Source organism: Pseudorasbora parva, chromosome 7 (assembly GCF_024679245.1).
Source record: "Pseudorasbora parva isolate DD20220531a chromosome 7, ASM2467924v1, whole genome shotgun sequence".
Taxonomy (NCBI): domain Eukaryota; kingdom Metazoa; phylum Chordata; class Actinopteri; order Cypriniformes; family Gobionidae; genus Pseudorasbora; species Pseudorasbora parva.
In genome coordinates, this window is record NC_090178.1 from 46,623,954 (window position 1) to 46,644,523 (window position 20,570).

Consider the following 20,570-nt stretch of genomic DNA (forward strand, 5'->3'; position numbering starts at 1 on the left):
ACCAGTACATTTTCCGATATTTCTTATTTTTTACAGGGTTTATGTGAAGCCTTTAGGATTTGAAATAGAGCCTTTTCTTCTAAGGAGAAATATTTACTTGTATTGACACTAAAGAGAACACATAAAAAAAGGAACGAGAGCACACCTTGTATCCACCACACGTCAGGCCGGCGTTTCTTTTAGCGAGGACGCATTTCATCCTCAAAAAGAACGATCGCTCCATTTCATATTCTGGAAAAGAACAGGAAGTAGTTGAAGGTGAAGGAGCGCTTTAAAGGGGGAGATGGGCAGAAGGAGCGGAGTGTGTGTGTGTGTGTGTGTCTCACCGTGGACGAAGTGTGAATGATACGGCTGGTGGGCCGTCAGCACCGCGGTCATTTCGTCATGGTCTGCGGGGTGGATGTATTCATAAATGCTGTTCCCCGTCAGCTCTACCTGTTAAAATGAACTTCTGTCATTGCAGTCGAAGCGGCCCGAAACATTATGACCTAACGGATGAATATCAATAGAGCAAATACGGAAATATGCACTTTACCTGTGACAACCCTAAATGCACTGACGCCGTCTCAGAAATGTACATGATTTTACCATCAGGAGCCACCACAAAAATGAAGCCGTCCAATGTCTGAAGAAAATGCATGTAGTTATTATAGTCATAACTTTAAATTGAGCTTAATTACATGCAACTAATCCTAACCCTAAACCTAGAGTAGGTACATGTAGTTCATTATTATTATCAGCACTGACACTCTAACAATGACACCTTCAAATAAGTGCGGTCCTTAAAAATAATTCATTACAGTTATATTAAATCAATTTCTTGTTTATAATTTTAGAGCAAGATGTAGCCTAATATATGAAACATTTGAATCAGATCAAATTATTTTTTCATGTAACAAAAAACAAAAACATAGACACACAAATTATTTTAATAATTTAAGGAAATTATTAAATATCATAGTTACATAAAAAAAATCGAAGTAACTTTCAAATCTTGATATCCATAGACGGCCACAAGAATTCTACATAGATCTCAATCATTTCTATACAATCATTACAATCGTTCATTACATTTCTATACAGATCTATACAATCATTATTTTTGATATTGCGTGGTTGTTGTTCGAAATAAAAAATAAAGAAAGAATCTATACAATCATTTAAAAATGTCATCATTTGATATCAGAATAAGCCTAATAGAATATTTGAATGATTATATATAATAATATCGTTTTGAATGTGAAGTATTATTTGTGTGAAGGCTACCTGAAGCAGATGAGATCCTAACTCACGGCCCACATTGTCCAGAGAGCTCGCGCGGCTCACATGGCCCCAGGATTCCCCGAGACCTGAAACACACCTCCGTTTATTAACGGATACAAACGAGGAAATACAAAAGCCTGAAAACAGACAATCTCAGCGTACAAATTAAATGTCTCTAACGTGCATTCGTTTTGACGGAATAAATAATATAACTCCAAAGCAGCTCAAAAAAAATAATAATAATAATAATAATAATAATAGGCTAATAATAATAAATAACAGCAGCAAAAATGGGCTAATAGTCTGTGTTCTGACGATCCATTAGTCAATATTTTCCCGCTGAATTGACTGTAAACACGCTGAATGTAAATGAGGAGTATTTATGGACCGTACAGGCGCTGAAACTCGATAAAGCAAACAGACTGACACACACAATCCTTATTGAAATGCAAATCACACGAAAACAAACATCAGATCAAAGCATTCTCGGATTCCACTTTAATATTAAACACACAGAGTCAGTCCGCGGAGTTTATCCAGCAGAAACTATCGCAAACAGCTGACTGGACATAATCTCACAATAACCTCATTCAACATTTAGCCTATTTTCTCCACTGAAACATTTACATGTGTTTTTATCAGACTGGCAGGAAATTTACAGATACAAAAAATAAATAGGCCTATATTGCCGCTTATATATATATATATATATATATATATATATATATATATATATATATATATATATATAGGCCCAACTATTTGAAGATTAAGATACCGCGATGGCTTTATAATTCAGTCGACCGGACCGTGACTGAGCTTTCTAATAGCTATAGCTACAGTTTAAATACACATTAGTATGTTTATTAAATAATAATTCAAAAAATAAACAAAACTATAATAATATTAATGTCTAAATAATAATAATTGCTCTCAACACATCATTGTTATTGTGCACTTAAATAAATCCTGTCTGAGGCTAATGCGCGTCGGAACGGCCCGATGATGAACTCAACTCAACCGGTGGATTTAAACACAATATAAATTAATCCAACCGTTGGGTTTAAAAATTCAAAACATTTAAACCAACCGTTGGGTTTAAAAATTCAAAACATTTAAACCAACCGTTGGGTTTAAAAATTCAAAACATTAATCCAACCGTTGGGTTTAAAAATTCAAAACATTTAAACCAACCGTTGGGTTTAAAAATTCAAAACATTAATCCAACCGTTGGGTTTGTCCGCATGTCAACCAAACAACACAGAATTATTCGGAGTGTAGAGAAGTTATGATTATTCATAGGCAAATCCGCGAGGTCGTCATCACACGAACTTTACATCAGCAAAAGGAGTAACGCATTTTACACACAAAACATAATCAACGGATGAAATGTTTCATCTGTTCGCGAGACAAGGCGTCCGCGGTAAGCCTTTTAAAGCTCTTCTGTTTGTTCTGGAAGAGCGGAGAATCTGCGGAGAACAACACCCCTGCTGTCTTTATTCATACTAAATTACAAGTCTGTCTATTTTATTTTCAAATAGGCAACATGACCGTTATAAATAAGATTTTGACATTTTAAATTTTTGAAAGACAGTAAAACGGATTTACGTCCAAGAGAAATTGTTGATTAAAAAATAAAATAAAATAAAATACTACAACCAAACCTGAGAGATAAAAAAAAAAAAAAAAAAAAAAAAAAAAAACCGGACCACAAGAATAAAACCGGGAAAACAGGCCGTTTGCGTACAGTGCCTGTATTACACGGGTGGAATATTATTTGACATCAGTGTCCGTCAGAATGATTCTCTTCACAACCGAGCAATAAATAACCATCATAAAAGCACCTTCACCTTCGTTTCGTTTTCTAATAAAACTTTACAGTGTCATTTCCTCGAGCTGTCTCTCCTCTGACCTCGCTGACCTCTCGCTCACATTAAACCTGCATGAGTGTAATGAGAGCAGCACATGCGACAATTTACAATGTTCAATGCTCTTCACACTCCGAAAAACGGGTCTTTTGGAACGGTTCACCGAAAGGTTCTTTGTGGAAACACAAATGTGTTTTCTTTCTGACATCAACGCGAAAATAGCCTTCAGATCGTTCATTTTTTGGAGTGTAGCAAGAGAGAGAATGTGTAATTATTACCATATGCTTATTTTAAACTATTCTGTTACACACACACACACACACACACACACACACACACACACACACACACACACACACACACACACACACAGCCGAATAAACATGCAATGCAAATGAATAAATACATTAGTCTGTCTTCACCCGTTTCAAATAATTCGTTTTCATGCAGCAGTTTCAAACATTTTAATGACATTTATTATTGAGAATTTTTAATAGTTCTATATGCTGTATAATAAACATGACATGCTTCTCTTTCTTCAAGCCAGTAAATACGCCTATCATATGATCACACACGTTTAAGAGATGAATAAGCGCGCGCTGGTGAGGATAAAGCTGTGGATGTCGATGAAGATTTCTCTTGGTTTAGACTCTGAATGATGCCATAAATCACACACATCCGCTTTGGCTTTTTTATTACCGTTTAATAGGCCTAGTAATAATACTAATACAATTATAATAGCCTTATAAAAACAATAATATTAATAATAATAATATTAACTGTCAATTTTATTTATTCCATATAGCTACTCGTGTCCAGTCAGGTGTTGATCGGACGATAATTGGCGCTGTTCGTCTTCAGAAGAGAAAGTGGAAAATAATACCCTTATAATAATCAGAAATATTATGATGTCTGAGTATCAAAAAACCAAAAAACAAACAAACAAACAAAAAAACCCAGATTCAAACATCAATCTCATTGCTTTAATAAAGTCATTCGACTTTTCAATCAAATTCAAGAAAGAATAGCTCTATTAGCAGCGTATATAGGCTGAATATATAGCCTACTATATATATATATATATATATATATATATATATATATATATATATATATATATATATTTATTATTTTGATTATATATAATAAAAAAATATATAAAAAATTGTCTGAATATAGCAGGCCGAAATTTAAAAACGAACAGGAATAGGCCTACTATAAACTCCTCTCATTAGATCGTCTTCATTACTGCTCTCACTCACTTATAATGTTGGAGATTTTTGATGATTTCGGAAGGCGCTATAGCTGTATTGCGCGTGACTGAGATTTTAAAGTGAAGCTGTTCTTTAAGGCCTTTATTACACACAGCCGGCATGTCTATATCAAAAGACTATAGAACAAACAGTAATGTATTAAAATAAATAATGATACACTCCAAAAAATGCCGTCTAAAAAGGGCCAAAATACGGACAAACCCAACCGTTGAAATGTTTAAACACAACTGTAGGTAATTTTTTTTAAAACGTTTAAACCCAACGGTTGGTTCGATTTTTTTTTTAAAAAAATATTTAAACCTAACGGTTGGTTAAATATATATATATATATTTTTTACAATTATTTCTCACCATTACACACACACACACAATATATATATATATATATATATATATATATATATATATATATATATATATATATATATATTTTTTTTTTTTCCTTGTTTTTATTTTAATTCTTACACATTGTATTTACATTGTATTGTATTCTTATTTATTATGCATACGTTATCACTATTTGAATTCATTTCTATGTAAAGCACTTTGAATTGCCATTGTGTATGAACTGTGCTATACAAATAAAACTGCCTTACCTAAATGTTTAAACCTGACGGTTGGTTAAATGTTTTTAAATGTTTAAACCTGACTGTTGGTTAAATGTTTTTAAATGTTTAAACCTGACGGTTGGTTAAATGTTTTTAAATGTTTAAACCTGACGGTTGGTTAAATGTTTTTAAATGTTTAAACCTGACGGTTGTTTGTCCATTTGTGACCCGAGCTCAAACAGCCCAGCATTTTAGAGCGTAATAATAATAACACTTTCTCTGAACTAACCAAGGGTATGGCTAATATTTATTAGTAATAACACCACAATAGTAATAGGCATATATTATTATAGCTGAAAAGAATACTAATAATGCTGTGAAGCTTCCTAAAACTAAAGATTTCGTTAGGATACTCGCAGAAGACGACGTCCAAACCAGCTCCCATTAGTTCCACACACACAGCAGCCTAATAACGTTACCTTCTGGGAAGACTATCCTCATCTTCAGGTAGCTGGTGGTGAGTCTGATGATGGAGGCTTTGTCCAGCTGTGAGGTGATGGCCGAGGGCAGAGGCAACAGTTTGGCCAGCTCATAAAACTCGCTGTTCTCCTTCTCCCGCCGCGTACGCGCCGCGTTCTTCGACTTCTCCTTCATGACAGCGCGATGCTCTTCAGCTCAAACTCAAACTCAACCGCATGCGTGATATCAAAGCCGTTTCACCCGCGGAGGAAGCGTTCAGAGGCGTCCTGGTAGAGTTCCTGCCATCGCTTTACTAATGCTCCTGAGACACACACACCTTCATCATTATTAGCGTCTCATCGCGCACATCAAATCCATTCGGGCCCAGAATCTCTTCACCAGGGAACTTCCTTCCATCCATCCATCAGTCAATCAGACGCGCAAAATATTCCTGGAAAACAGCAGATTGACCTTCATTCTCTTCCGACTTTTGAAATGCACGAGTGGTGTGAGGAGAACGCTCTAATGCATCTTAATATATTCATATTAAACTGATGTTTATGATCATAAACTGCGCGTATTCTTTCTAGATACACCTACTCTATTGTATGCACTGAACACATCTGCGCATTTATAACATCATGTTTTCTTGAAGTGAAACTTTAGGCTAGAACTTGCCCGTCTTCTTACCTCACAGATCCGACTGAACTCGCGCTCTCTCCGTAAGTCCACAACGGGAAATATCCAGACTCGCGCTCGAGCCCTAATTCACGCGGAATTCCACGGCAAACATGGCATCTTTGTATCCAGAAGGCTCGTGTTTGGAGGAGAGTTTGTTGAAGTCTCTTTCTGTCTGGGCAGCACGCGGACCCTCCCCCTGATCTCAGCTCATTGGACACTGAAGGACCTGACAGGATTTTCCCATTGGATCCCATTCGCAAGCGGCCGCTCCATGCCAAATCACGATTTGTTAGAAACTATGACCCCTGACCCATAACACACTATGAATAACATTTGCATTTAAATCTATCTATCTATCTATCTATCTATCTATCTATCTATCTATCTATCTATCTATCTATCTATCTATCTATCTATCTATCTATCTATCTATCTATCTATCTATCTATCTATCTATCTATCTATCTATCTATCTATCTATCTATCTATCTATCTACCTAGGTTTTTAAATTAGGGTCAAATATGGAAGAATCCCAGCATTAGGTTAAAACTTTAAATTACATTTTAAAGATTTGAGTTTGTCCATATTTGTCACACATTTGGGTTGAAACAACCCAACATTTTTAGAGTATCTATCATCTGTCATATATATATATATATAAATATTAGAAAAACAGACTTAATGTACCAAATTAAATTAATTTAAAGCCACACTCTAAAAATAATTAGTTTTGAATGTGGACAAACCCAAGCACTGGTTTCAATTTTTTAATTACATTTTAAACCCAACGCTTGGGTTTGTCCACATTTGATTCAAACATCTGCATTTTTGTTTATTTGTAGAATGATCTATTTCTGCTAAATTCAAATAACAATTGTAAAATTATCCTCTACTAAAACATTAATAAAATCACCTAAAATATATCCAGCATTTAAATAAAACACAAGATGCTTGGGTGTTTTTCTTGGGTCAATTTGGGTCAAACATGGAAAAACCCAAATGTTGGGTTAAAATGTAGCTTAATTAACTAAATAATTTATTATAAATTAAATTGAACTCAACATCTGTGTTTGTCCATATTTGACCCAAATTTGAGTTGGAACAACGCAGTATTTTTTACTGTGTATATATTTAACTCAATCTATAAATATGCGATGTAAAAAAACATAATACACATGTTCATATTACACTGAGCGCTGGTGTTATTATTGTCCTGTTCGCACCTCATGATCCCACAGAAACGGTCAGAGTCACGCTGAATAAAGAGCCAGGCGTTTTTTCGCAGGATGCTGGACTTTAGATTTCATCAGATAGCACACACACCAGTTTTAAGTCTTAGCCTTTTCTGTGATATCAGTATGACAGCCATTATAATGCAAATTAAAGATTTAAGGCGTTATGATGATGCATTTTTAAGCGGAAAAAAGCCAAAGATTTTTCTTATGCAGCGAATGTTGATGTGAGAAGTGTGAATGCCTGTGTGTCTCCGGAGGACGGCCGTCTGTGTCTGTAATAGGAAATCACCTGAAGCAGGAGAAAATCAGACAGGAAGCGCCCGGCACACGGAGCGCTTGATGCCGCTTTAACCTTTTCCTAAAGCCTGAATTTGCTGCTGATTAAACGGCGTCAGTGGAAAAGAGAACAATCGAAAATACTTCACAATATATGAAGTCCTCAGTAGAGACTCAGAGCCACTGGCAATGGACGAGGCTTTAAAACAATTAAACCTTTAATCACGCGTTACGCTCACTACTGTCATCCAGAAGCGAACCTTTGCAGAAAACACTTCGGCAGAAGATGGAACGATATTTACAGAACTCAGTCAATATTATAAAAGACTATTATTTGCTTCATTCAAACGTCAACAGCCACTAATATGAGGAATCGTTTTTTTTTTTTTAATAGCTGCAAATTCCTTAAAACCCTCAAGTAACACTTTCTTACGAGGCCTGTGTTTATAATGCATCACAAGGGTATTCTTAATGCATGATAAAACATGCACACTGCCTGATAAATAACCATTTCAAGTGCTTAAATGGCCCAGATGAAGCCTATAACACATTAGGAAAGCATCATAATGCCTTATAAACAACTTTATGATGTGTTGTACCATCTGATAAATAATCATAACAGTTAAAATATAATGCTTAGCTATTTGTGGTTATAACTTTTAAGAGCACAATGGATTATAACCCCAGATGAAGCCTGCATTTATAAAGGGCATTTTTTATGCATTATAATGCATGCTTATAAACAACCTTATAATGTGTTGCATCATCTCATGAAAAATCATATTTGTGGTCATAACTATTAAGAGTATAATGATTTGAACAATGAACATCATTTAATGCACTTAATGTTAAATGCACTTAAAGATATTATACATCCCATAGTTAACCAATCTTTATGTTGACTGGAGGAGTGATATGAAGTATATGCATAATAATTGACAGAAGATTATTTATCAGTATGTGCTGACCTCTTGACCTTTGTAAAACAAACCAACAAAAGCTAGACGCTCAGGAGAGGCTGCATTCAAGACGTTTTATTTTATGCTTTCAATATTTTCATAAATTCAGAAGAAAAATCAAAATCTTTTTTTTTATATTTATATTTTTCAAACGACAAATATAACGTTTACCCAAGGCGTACCGCACCGCAGGATGTTACACTGTACAAAAGGCTGGGTCATTTTGGGTCACTGGTTGCTTTTGTCCCTACAGTATTTGACCCAATCACAAGCCAGCGTTTTTTAGAGTGTATTTGAGAACTAAAAAAGCAAGTGTTAGATGGAAAACCTCAATCACATCCATCTGATCTCTGGTTTGAAATATGTGTGGATTGACTGTCGAATCATCTGGCTGGGTTCAGGCCCTCTTCCCCGCGCTCTCCGAAACCTCGCTGTTGACCTGCGCCGATATGCTGGCCGGCAGGACGTTCAGACGCAGGTCGTATTGCTGATCCAGCCCGAGGTAGCTGTCGCTCATCAGGTACAGTGTGTAGATACACCTACAGGAAGATGGAGACGTTAAAGGGAGAGTTCACCCAAAAACGAAAAATGTGATGTTTGTCTGCTGACCCCCAGTGCATCCAACATGTAGGTGTGTTTGTTTCTCCAGGAACACAAATGAAGATGTTTAACTCCAACCGTTGCTGTGTGTCTGTCATATAATCATCTGAATGGGTAACAATTCTATGAGAGTAAAAAACAACAACACATGATTAGACAACATGCACAAAAACCTGCTGCTCCTGACGACACATTGATGTCTTAAGACACGAGCCGATCGGTTTCTGTGAGAAACACAACAGTTATTTGAGGTTATTTTTTTTACCTCATATCCAGACGAATCTCATCTAGAGTTTCCATTCGTCATTACTTCCGTCTGGTGAGGTCAAACTGGCGCGATCATAGATATCTATATCTATATACGGAAGTTTTTGTAGCTTTAAGTTTAGGTATTGGGTCGGATTAAGGGATGTAGAATAAGGTCATGCAGAATAAGGCATTAATATGTGCTTTATAAGTGCTAATAAACAGACAATATCCTAGTAATATGCATGATAATAAGACACTAGTTAATAACTGAACCTTAAAAAAAGTGTTACCAATTTCTCATTAGTGCCTGCGCAGATCGTCCGAATTTGAAATCGGCCAGTTTGACCTCACCAGACGGAAGTAATGATGAATGAAAACTCTAGATGAGATTCGTCTGGATATGAGGTAAAAAAAAACACAAAAACATAAAAACTGTTGTGTTTCTCACAGAAACCGATCGGCTCGTGTCTTAAGACATCAATGTGTCGGCACGAGCAGCAGGGTTTTGGTGCATGTTGTCTAATCATGTGTTGTTGTTTTTTGCTCTCATAGAATTGTTACCCATTCAGATGATTATATTACCGACACACAGCAACGGTTGGAGTTAAAAATCTTCATTTGTGTTCTCCTGAAGAAACAAACACACCTACATGTTGGATGCACTGGGGGTCAGCAGATAAACATCACATTTTCATTTTTCTGTGAACTATCCCTTTAAGACAGAGGACAGTGTGAGAAAGTGTTAGAGCAGTGGTGGACGCTCATACTTTCCCGTCTTCTCCGGTGTGTAGAAGGCCACGGACACACTGCTGCGGTTGCGCACGAATCCCACGCGTTTGATGGCCAGCAGCTCTTTTTTCTCCACCTCCCCAAGAACTAAAAACCAGCCTTCGTCTTTGGGTTTGGGGAAGCGCGGCGCCTGCGCTCGGCTGTCCTGCTTCCTCTGAAACCAATGGAGTCAAAGTGAATCGAGTGGCTAGGCGGCGAAGCGCTCATGTGCTTGTTTTTGTGACATATGAGGACACAAATGTGTATAATGACATGAGTATGACACAGGTATTACAGGAGAGGGTGAAATATGAGGACATTACCCATGTCCCCACTTTTCACAATGCTTATAAATCACACAGGAGGAGTTTTTTTGAGAAAGTAAAAATGCAGAATGTTTCCTGTGATGGGTAGGTTTAGGGACAGAGTGTTTGTGTGTTGATCAGGTTTAGGGGTCGGGTTAGTGTGTGTGATGAGCAGGTTTAGAAGCAGTGTGTGTGTGTGTGTGATGGGTAGGTTTAGGAGCCGTGTGTGTGTGTGTGTGTGTGTGTGTGATGGGTAGACTCACTCTCTGCTGGCCGGCGTTGAGGCGGCGCAGGGACACCTGCAGGACGTACTCCTGATCGGCGTGCAGCGGCTGCCAGCTGGACTCGTCCCTGATGTTGGTGACGTTGGTGAGGAGTGTGTGCTCCGCTTGCTCCTCACAGCCTTCCCACCAGCCCTTCACACTCAGACACACCTCCAGCACCGGCAGGCGGCTCACACACAGCCACGCCTGACAACACACACACAACCAGCACACGCTTTTACAACCACAGCACGCTTTCTGCACTTCTGCTCAAATCTGATCACAGATTCAGCAACACTACTCCATTTCAAAAGCTCATCAGTGTCACGCGAGCCGTCAGGAATCATTCTAATGTGGTTTAATGATCCTTTATGATCAATGTTGAAAATATAGTTTTTATACTTAACATTTTTGTGGGAACCGAGACAATACCATTCAAAATGCTGATGATTAATGTCCAATAAAAACTGAGCGGAAGGCACTTAACGAAGGACATTCTCCCTGAGCTAATCTAAAGTGAGAACTGTTTATGGTTAATATACTATTAACAAATTATCTAACTCTTTACATGAGTTAATTAAACAATGGCAATTTGTTAATTACACTGACAAAGAACTCACAGTTTGTATATAGTCTATTAATATATTAACTAGAGTTTATTAACTGTATTCGATTGCAAATGATTTATAAGTGCTTCGTTACAGTATTCTTATTTTAAAGTGTTATCAAATAATAGTGTTGTAGTCAAGAGCGCCTAAACTCGTTAAAATCATAAAGACACAAAGACATTTCTTTAATTAATAAATATACCGTAATTAGAATAAGACACTATATAAACTGGTCTGGTACAGAAGATGCCTCTGAATTGGTAAATTAAAAATGCATAATCAATGATGAAAATAATGTAAAAAATATTTGTTTGTATAAAAGCAATATCATGTTTTTATGCTCAAATCTGTGAAAACCGCTCTCTTGCTCTTGTGATATTGCTTAATTATATAACACGTTATAATATAAAAATCCAGATCCAATATCTTGCATTTTGTGAGCATTTGTATTCATTTTGGTGACATTTTCGACACAATCCCTCATTCATTTTTGATGCAGCACAATAAATAAATAAAATTAGAAAAAGTTATTGATTGCATCTGAAGGACTGAGTTTCATACGCTAATGATGTTAATCAATAAATCACTCAATTCAGTGACATCCCAGCAGTTCTGGTCTTAAAACCTCTAATTCTGAGTCCAAGACAAGACCGGGCCTTCAGAAAAGGGTCTTAAGAGCGCTCTCGAGTGCTACAACACCTGCAAATACAGTACACATTATTCAGCAAGAATACCATTAATCACTCTAAAGTGACTGTAAAGGCAATTATAATATAACAAAACACTTACACACTCAGATAAAAAGGTACAGTGCTGTCACTGGGGCGGTACTAAGGTACAAAAGTGAAAAGGTACATCTTTGTACCTTACTCACCCCAATGTATTAGTGCCATAAAGGTACATATCAGTACTTTAAGAGTGTGTATTAGTGCCATAAAGGTACATATCAGTACTTTAAGAGTGTGTATTAGTGCCATAAAGGTACATATCAGTACTTTAAGAGTGTGTATTAGTGCCATAAAGGTACATAACAGTACTTTAAGAGTGTGTATTAGTGCCATAAAGGTACATAACAGTACTTTAAGAGTGTGTATTAGTGCCATAAAGGTACATAACAGTACTTTAAGAGTGTGTATTAGTGCCATAAAGGTACATATCAGTACTTTAAGAGTGTGTATTAGTGCCATAAAGGTACATATCAGTACTTTAAGAGTGTGTGTTAGTACCTTAAAGGTACATATCAGTACTTTAAGAGTGTGTGTTAGTGCCATAAAGGTACATATCAGTACTTTAAGAGTGTGTATTAGTGCCATAAAGGTACATATCAGTACTTTAAGAGTGTGTATTAGTGCCATAAAGGTACATATCAGTACTTTAAGAGTGTGTATTAGTGCCATAAAGGTACATATCAGTACTTTAAGAGTGTGTATTAGTGCCATAAAGGTACATATCAGTACTTTAAGAGTGTGTATTAGGGCCATAAAGGTACATATCAGTACTTTAAGAGTGTGTATTAGGGCCATAAAGGTACACATCAGTACTTTAAGAGTGTGTATTAGTGCCATAAAGGTACATATCAGTACTTTAAGAGTGTGTATTAGTACCTTAAAGGTACATATCAGTACTTTAAGAGTGTGTATTAGTGCCATAAAGGTACATATCAGTACTTTAAGAGTGTGTATTAGTGCCATAAAGGTACATATCAGTACTTTAAGAGTGTGTATTAGTGCCATAAAGGTACATATCAGTACTTTAAGAGTGTGTATTAGAGCCATAAAGGTACATATCAGTACTTTAAGAGTGTGTATTAGTGCCATAAAGGTACACATCAGTAATTTAAGAGTGTGTATTAGGGCCATAAAGGTACATATCAGTACTTTAAGAGTGTGTATTAGGGCCATAAAGGTACATATCAGTACTTTAAGAGTGTGTATTAGGGCCATAAAGGTACATATCAGTACTTTAAGAGTGTGTATTAGGGCCATAAAGGTACATATCAGTACTTTAAGAGTGTGTATTAGGGCCATAAAGGTACATATCAGTACTTTAAGAGTGTGTATTAGGGCCATAAAGGTACATATCAGTACTTTAAGAGTGTGTATTAGGGCCATAAAGGTACATATCAGTACTTTAAGAGTGTGTATTAGGGCCATAAAGGTACATATCAGTACTTTAAGAGTGTGTATTAGGGCCATAAAGGTACCACCTCAGTGACAGCAATGTACCTTTTTTTCTGACAGTGTATGAAATAATAAACATACAGCAATATAACACTTATATCATTTGCAAACCATAAGTTTATAGTTAATTCATAATTTATAAATTGTAGTCAATACATAGCCTTTATTCATACAGTGAGTTCTTCATTCGTTGTCACTGTAATTAATTATTAATGTTTAATTAGCTCATATGCAAAGAGTTTCATTAACAACTTATTAACCAGAGGTCCAGTATTTAAACCAGTAGTACAAGAGTAGTTACTGGATATTCAGAGGAAATCTTTCTCACTGTAGATTAGGTCACGGAAAATACTAAATCATCATTAATCAAGTGCTTTAAATAAACCTTTACTGAATATGAATTGCATTTATATTGTGTTCTTAAAATGTTTACAAATACACTGAGCATATATTCGTGCCAAACATTTACAGGCTTGCGTGTTTGGATACATGCTGGAACGTACTATACAGCAAATGAGTTATACCATATTACATATTACACCTTACATCCCTTAACCCTGTCCCCAAAGCTAAACAACAAATGAAATAAATAATATAACAAATAACGATGTCAATATGTAATTACTGTATGTTTTTGTGTCGACGCAAATTTAAGTAAATGTAAGTGTGGTAGAACAAAATACTAATCACTTATGGTTAGCATAAAAACATGATCTCACTCTTTGATCAGTAACAGTAATACTAGTGTGAAAACAAATGTGAACTCAATATTTGAATATATTAATGTCGAGACTACAATGCATTAACTATCATTTAATGGTTTGCAAATTATGCACTTGAATACTGTATAATTATTTTAAAGTATTATCCAGATTTCTATTTCAAATAAATGCCGTTCACTGATCTTTCTATTCAAAGAAAAAAAACTGTAGTGACGATGATACTAATAATAACCATTGGAAATCAATTATTCATTAATAACTGAGCAGTTAATCATCATAGATTGATTTGTGAAGGATCATGTGACACTGCAGACTGGAGTAATGATGCTTCAATCACAGAAATAAATTACATTTGACAATATATATTCACATAGAAAACCGTTATTTAAAATTGTAACAATATTTCAGTGTTATGTATCTTGCCTTGGTGAGCAGAGAAACCCGTAATTATTCCAAACCTTTGACCTATGGTGTATGTATACAGACTAGGACGCTCTTTATCTCAGCACCTGTACTGAAATAAAACCTAAGAAACACGGCTGAACAAAGCACACGCACAGGAAAGCGTTTGTGTTTGCTCTGTTGGCATTAGAGGCACGGGAGACGGAGGGAAAAAACGCTGCAGATCACCCTGCCACAGCTATTTATGCAAGGATTACGCTTCCTTAGTGAATGAGATGAGGACGCGGCGGCGCATGTGCTTATTTAATTAGCAGGGCCGGGAGGAAGGGGAGTCCGCTGGAATACTGATGGGGAACGGGGAGCGGGCGCTGGGCTCGGACGCTCGCATTACCGCTGCAATTAGCACTTAGATTGGAGCTCTAAACCCTCTCATTTGGGAGGTAATTGGAGATCTCGCTGCTACCTGAGACCACCGTGACCGGCCAATAACGCGCTGGCTGCTGCTGACGAAGCCGGAGGAATGGGAATTTATTTGATTGTTTATGCTGTTTAGAGGCGGTTCATCTGCACTACCGTATTTTACAAACGTATCTTTTGCTTGACCGTGTGGAGAAATGCTAGTCTGCGAAAACCCAGACAACTTCCGGCAAATTTAGAATTGCTCTGCAAGTAGTCTGGCAAAGAGCCCATTCAAGCCCATTTCTAATCTGTCGAAATCTAATCCGCAGATTTTGTACATTTCAATGATGGATGCCGGTGTGTACATCACTCGTTCGAATCAACTATCGCGTCTGTTTAAAGCGATTTTAACTTTTCCTTTTCGTTAAACCCGAGCAAGGAACAACACTCAAGATGTGGATTACACCGGCTACTGTGATGAGGAGGATGGGGAGTGTGATCACACACGCACGCACGCACGCACGCACACACACACACGCACGCATGCACGCACACATTTGTTTTTGTGACACATGGGGACTCCATAGACGTAATGATTTTTATACTGTACAAACCGTATTTTCTATCCCTTTACACTGCCCCTGCCCCTAAACCTACCCATCACACACACACACACACACACACACACACACACACACACACACACACACACACACACACACACACACACACACACACACACACACACACACACACACACACACAAAACCTACCCATCACAGGAAACTCATCCTGTATGATTTATAAGCCTTGTGAAAAGTGGGGACATGGGTAATGTCCTCATATTTCACCCTCTCCCTGTAATACCTGTGTCATACCCATATCATTATACACATTTGTGTCCTCATATGTCACAAAAACATTTTTGAGCATGGTTTTAACCCGGCTAGAGAAATGCAGCAGGTGTGTGAGATGACCCACCTGAGAGATCTGATTGGGCTGAAGCACCTCCTTCACCATCGACGTAAAGTTTTCCTCTTTGCCGTCACAGGCGGCGATCAGCTCAGGAAGCCCCTCGATTGGGCCTCGATAGCCTCCTCTTCCGCTCCACCTCCTGTCGATTACAGCAAGGGAAAAGACTATGGCAAGCTGTTTTAGCTTATATTGTTCCCAGTAGGGGTGGGCGATATGCGCGCGCACACACCCACACAAAGGTCACTTGTCTCGCATACAGAGAGCAGAGATCGGGCTGCAGATTTAGGAGCACAGAAACTTCTTATCAACACCGCCCCACAAGTTTAAGTAATAAAATAGCTAAGCTACTGGATCACTACATTATATTTCTCATTAATGATTGGGTTACATCTCTGTTTTTAAGTAATAAACACACATCTTTATTGTTAAGAGACGCTGAACAGACGCAGTCACGCATGTATCTCTCTCTCTCGCTCTCGCTCTCTCTCTCTCTCTTATTAATAAAAATAAATGCTATAATCCATTAATTCAAATAAATGTATTGCTTTATAAACTACTTTATCTCTGTGTCTGATTCAAAGCAGGCAGTAACTGATAAAAATTACTGTCAATGTTACCCTTCCGGTCAAATATTGCGCTGCAAACACCAATAACAGCTTTAAGTTGTCAATGATTTGTCAGTTATTAAGAGAGCTGACCTCTTGTAACCAAGTAGCTCCCTTTATAGGTACTAAATCGACATCGGAAACTGACATGCTGCTCTTCGTGTGTCTCAGACAGGTGTTGTTGTTGCGCTAGGGAAAGTAAATGCGCCATATGTCATTACGTATATCATTTATATCGCGATATGACACTTTTTATCATGTAAAAATGTATACTGGTATTATCGGGGACAGTATGATATGGCACACCCCTAGTTCCCAGCCTTACACCGTGTCCTAACTACATGCGACGTGATACGATTCCAGAAAAAAGCAACTGACTACGAGATGCAACAAATCAATCAAAAACCACAGCCAATCAGAACAGCGCGTGGGCGGGCTCTAGCGGCAAGTGCAGCCACCAGAGATTAATCTTGACAGCACTCACAAGAAAATGAATAAGTATATAATCAAATTCACAAATATTACACCATATAAACTACTAAAAATACATACTGAGTTACTAAAACATATGCTTATGCTTGTTTGTTGAACGCTCTTGTTTCAATGTGTTTAGTTTCAAGATTTAAGGTGAATTATCCTTTGCCGCTTTTAGTATGACAAAGCTGGGAGCGCTAAATAATATTCAAAGTAGCATTACACACTTTTAAGATTAAATAAAGCACATACACCTGAGATTAGCATTGCCATGTTTTGTGTTGTTGTTCCAGCCTCGACGTCACACACAAATAGAAACCGTTTCTAAAATAGCTTCATTGCGTGTCGCCGTCACGGCTGGTCAGGAAAAACACCAGAATTTATATGGAAAAGACGCCTTTTATCGAGTGTCGCGGCGATGGTAGTTAGGACATGGTGTTACTCGTAATAATTTAATTTTTTCTCTAATTGTAATTTGTTACTAGTAAGAATTGAATTGTAGAGCTCTCTAATTTAAAAGAATGGAAGTCAATGGAGACATATGACTAGTAAAAATGTATCTGTAGATCTCTAACTCTAAATTGTTACATTGCAAAAAATGCTCTTCTTATTTTGTATTTTTTTCTCAAAATATCAAAATATTCTTAAATCAAGATGCATTTACTAAATAAGTAAAATGGCATAAGATATATTTTCTTGTTTTCTGGGGATAAATATCTAAATGAAGTGTTTACTTTAAACAGACAAAATGATCTGCCAATGGGGCGAGAAAAATAATCTTATTTCTGTTTGGGGCGGAAACAAGAAACAAGATTTCAATCAGAAACGAGATTATTTGTCTCACCCCATTTGCAGATCATTTTGCTTGTTTTATGCAAAAATTCGCTTTATTTAGATTTTATTTTCAATAAAACAAGAACAAATATCTTATGTCGTTCTACTTGTATAGTAAATGCATCTAGATTTAAGAATTGTTAAATATTTAGACCAGAAACAAGATGAAAGTACTCAGTAAGAAGAGCATTTTTTGCAGTGTACTAGTAAGAATTAAATTGTAGAGCTCTCTAATTAAATTCTTACTATTAAAAATGCAATTACGAAGAGTAACGCTGGAAAAAATTAAAGCTAAAATAGCTTGCCATAAAAGACGGTCACATGACGGCCCCTTCCCTCACGTAAGGTTTGGCTGAGCTCCTGTTTCCTGCTGTCACAGCGTGATGGATCCTGCCTGGCCTGATCCCTCTCTTACCATTTTTATTGTGTTTCCACCAAATTACACTCGCCGCAGGACACGGCCGCATTGAAATGTGTTATGGGCGAGAGAAAATCCAACGCCGGTGATGTTAGTGTGTGCATGTGAGAGGCAGTTTGAGGGCTGATGAGTGATGCTGATGGTGTTTGCGGAGTTAGATAAGAGATGGCGGTGGGATTAGACACTAAGCCGAGTTACACTGTCACAATCAGTGAGCCACAGGTGAGAAGCGCCATGGCCCTTTAACACACACCGCTGACGGGAAGTGAACACTCGCCTCTCTCCGCGACAACATGTTAGGATACGCTCGGGCGCGGGCGAGCGGAAAACACATGGGCAGAGGAGAGTTAAGACTGCTCTGAAATAGACAATAAGGCTGCCAGTACGGGGAGAAAATTGCAGGACGTTATGTATTTTCATTTTCCTATTTAGCACCTAAACTCTGGAACGGTCTTCCTAGCATTGTTTGGGAAGCAGACACACACTGTCAGTTTAAACCTAGACTAAAAACACATCTCTTTACTATGGCATACACATAGAACATTTTTAACTTTCATTTTTCAGATCAATTGACTGATTGTTAGGCTGCATTAACTAGTTCAGCCGGAACCGGGAACACTTCCCATAAACCCTAATGTACTCGTTACGCCATAAGAAGAATGGCATCTACGCTAATGTTAGTCTCTCTGTTTATCCCGAGGTTTACTGCAGATGGTGGACCTGAGTCTGGACATGAGCAGCTCATCCTGGAGTGTCAATTTGTGTCTCCTCTGAATTTGCCTCACCGGCACGTCATCCTCAATAAACCCGTCTCCGGCGCGATGACTCCGATCTTTCAAATATTCATACTCTTGTGTAATCGACACGCCATCCTAGATAAACCTGTCTCTTGCGTAATACCCAGAAATTTTAAATATTCCTATCTAATATGATTTCTGACCTGTAAGTTTGCCAGAATAATAATCATACACTGTGTGTTAATAGTCCAGAGGAGAACTGGCACCCCGACTGAGTCTGGTTTCTTCCAAGGTTTATTTGTCTCCATCATGCCCTGATGAAGTTATTCAACTAAATATACAAATAAAATTAATTAATTAGGTCTTATTTAATTCTATAAACGATAATACTGATCTGCCAAAATTGTTGTTCTATGATAAATTAAAATAAGCTGATAACATCACTGTTTTCTCCAGTACGACTGTACAACCAAATCAAATTGTGTTGCTATATTGTCCTGTTTAACACTGAAGCTGCTTTGAAACAATCGTCACTGTAAAAGCGCGATATAAATAAAGCTGATTGATTGATATTTGTTATATCTGGATGATGTTGGTCATACTACCCACCTCCAGATATATGCACACAGGCCTTGATAGTAACATCCGCCGGTCACTCCTGCTTGACACAATTATATGTAATATATACATCGGAGCGGTTCAAGACCTTAGGACACTTGAACCATGAATACACACACACAGAAATTGATACATAAATACATCATAACTGAAAAAAATATCATAAAAAAAGTAACAAATCCTTCCTTCACGGGTCAATCTGACCTCCATAGGAATGAATGGAATGCTTCAGTACACACAAAAACCTAAAAACTGTTCAAAATTCAAACTAAAAATTATTTTTATAATGTCTGCATGTGTTTCCTAATGCATGCTGTAGAGAAATGAACTGAAGGACTCAGTGGAACAGCTCATCCGCTCCATATAGAGTCATAAGGCCATCAAGACGAGTCATAAAATATCATCTTATATTATCTTTTTTTCACGAGAGGTCGGCAGAGCTGGTTTATGCTTGTTTTCAAAGTTATTTTGAATTTAAGTAAAAAAAAATGTGAAGAATGTTCTTAAATTCAATGAATTGTCAACAAATTCTAATAATTTAGAGGTAAATAAAACATTTTAACATAAAAAATATGCATAAAAAAATATAGATAAATGAAATATGATCTTTCTGGACAAAAAAATATATAATTTTAGTGCTTCGGGTCATTTTGGCCCATGAGGGAAGGATTCTTTACAAGATGAAGGGAGAGGATGAGGATTAAAAAGGTATCTGAAATAATAAACTAAGTGCAATGTAGTGTAATTTTTTTTCAGTAGGCCTACTGTAGAATATGGATACTGAAATAACACTTCTGATACTCATTGTCCACAGAATAGATGCATTATACCAGTGTCTCTTTCTCTCCT

At 37.1% G+C, this 20,570-nt stretch overlaps 2 protein-coding genes across 4 annotated transcripts in view; both read right to left on the reverse strand.

The window, feature by feature from the left end:
- Positions 1-6,256, reverse strand: part of sim1a (SIM bHLH transcription factor 1a) — a 29,726-nt gene extending 23,470 nt beyond the window's left edge. For 2 of the 3 annotated variants that reach the window (XM_067449370.1, XM_067449369.1), the window contains exons 1-6: positions 6,103-6,256; positions 5,433-5,863; positions 1,267-1,349; positions 536-625; positions 327-435; positions 146-231 (exon numbers count right to left, since the gene is read on the reverse strand). In XM_067449370.1, the coding sequence (XP_067305471.1) occupies positions 146-231; positions 327-435; positions 536-625; positions 1,267-1,349; positions 5,433-5,607 (543 nt within the window). In that variant the 5' untranslated portion in view covers positions 5,608-5,863; positions 6,103-6,256. Of the gene's footprint in view, positions 1-145; positions 232-326; positions 436-535; positions 626-1,266; positions 1,350-5,432; positions 5,864-6,102 lie in introns of those variants that run through there. The other variant, XM_067449371.1, reaches the window with a different exon arrangement.
- Positions 6,257-8,624: 2,368 nt separating this feature from the next.
- ascc3 (activating signal cointegrator 1 complex subunit 3) overlaps positions 8,625-20,570 on the reverse strand; it is a 327,642-nt gene continuing 315,696 nt past the window's right edge. Inside the window, exons 39-42 of the mRNA XM_067449368.1 lie at positions 16,042-16,174; positions 10,750-10,956; positions 10,181-10,356; positions 8,625-9,103 (exon numbers count right to left, since the gene is read on the reverse strand). Of these exons, the coding sequence (XP_067305469.1) occupies positions 8,962-9,103; positions 10,181-10,356; positions 10,750-10,956; positions 16,042-16,174 (658 nt within the window). The 3' untranslated portion in view covers positions 8,625-8,961. The remainder of the gene's footprint in view (positions 9,104-10,180; positions 10,357-10,749; positions 10,957-16,041; positions 16,175-20,570) is intronic.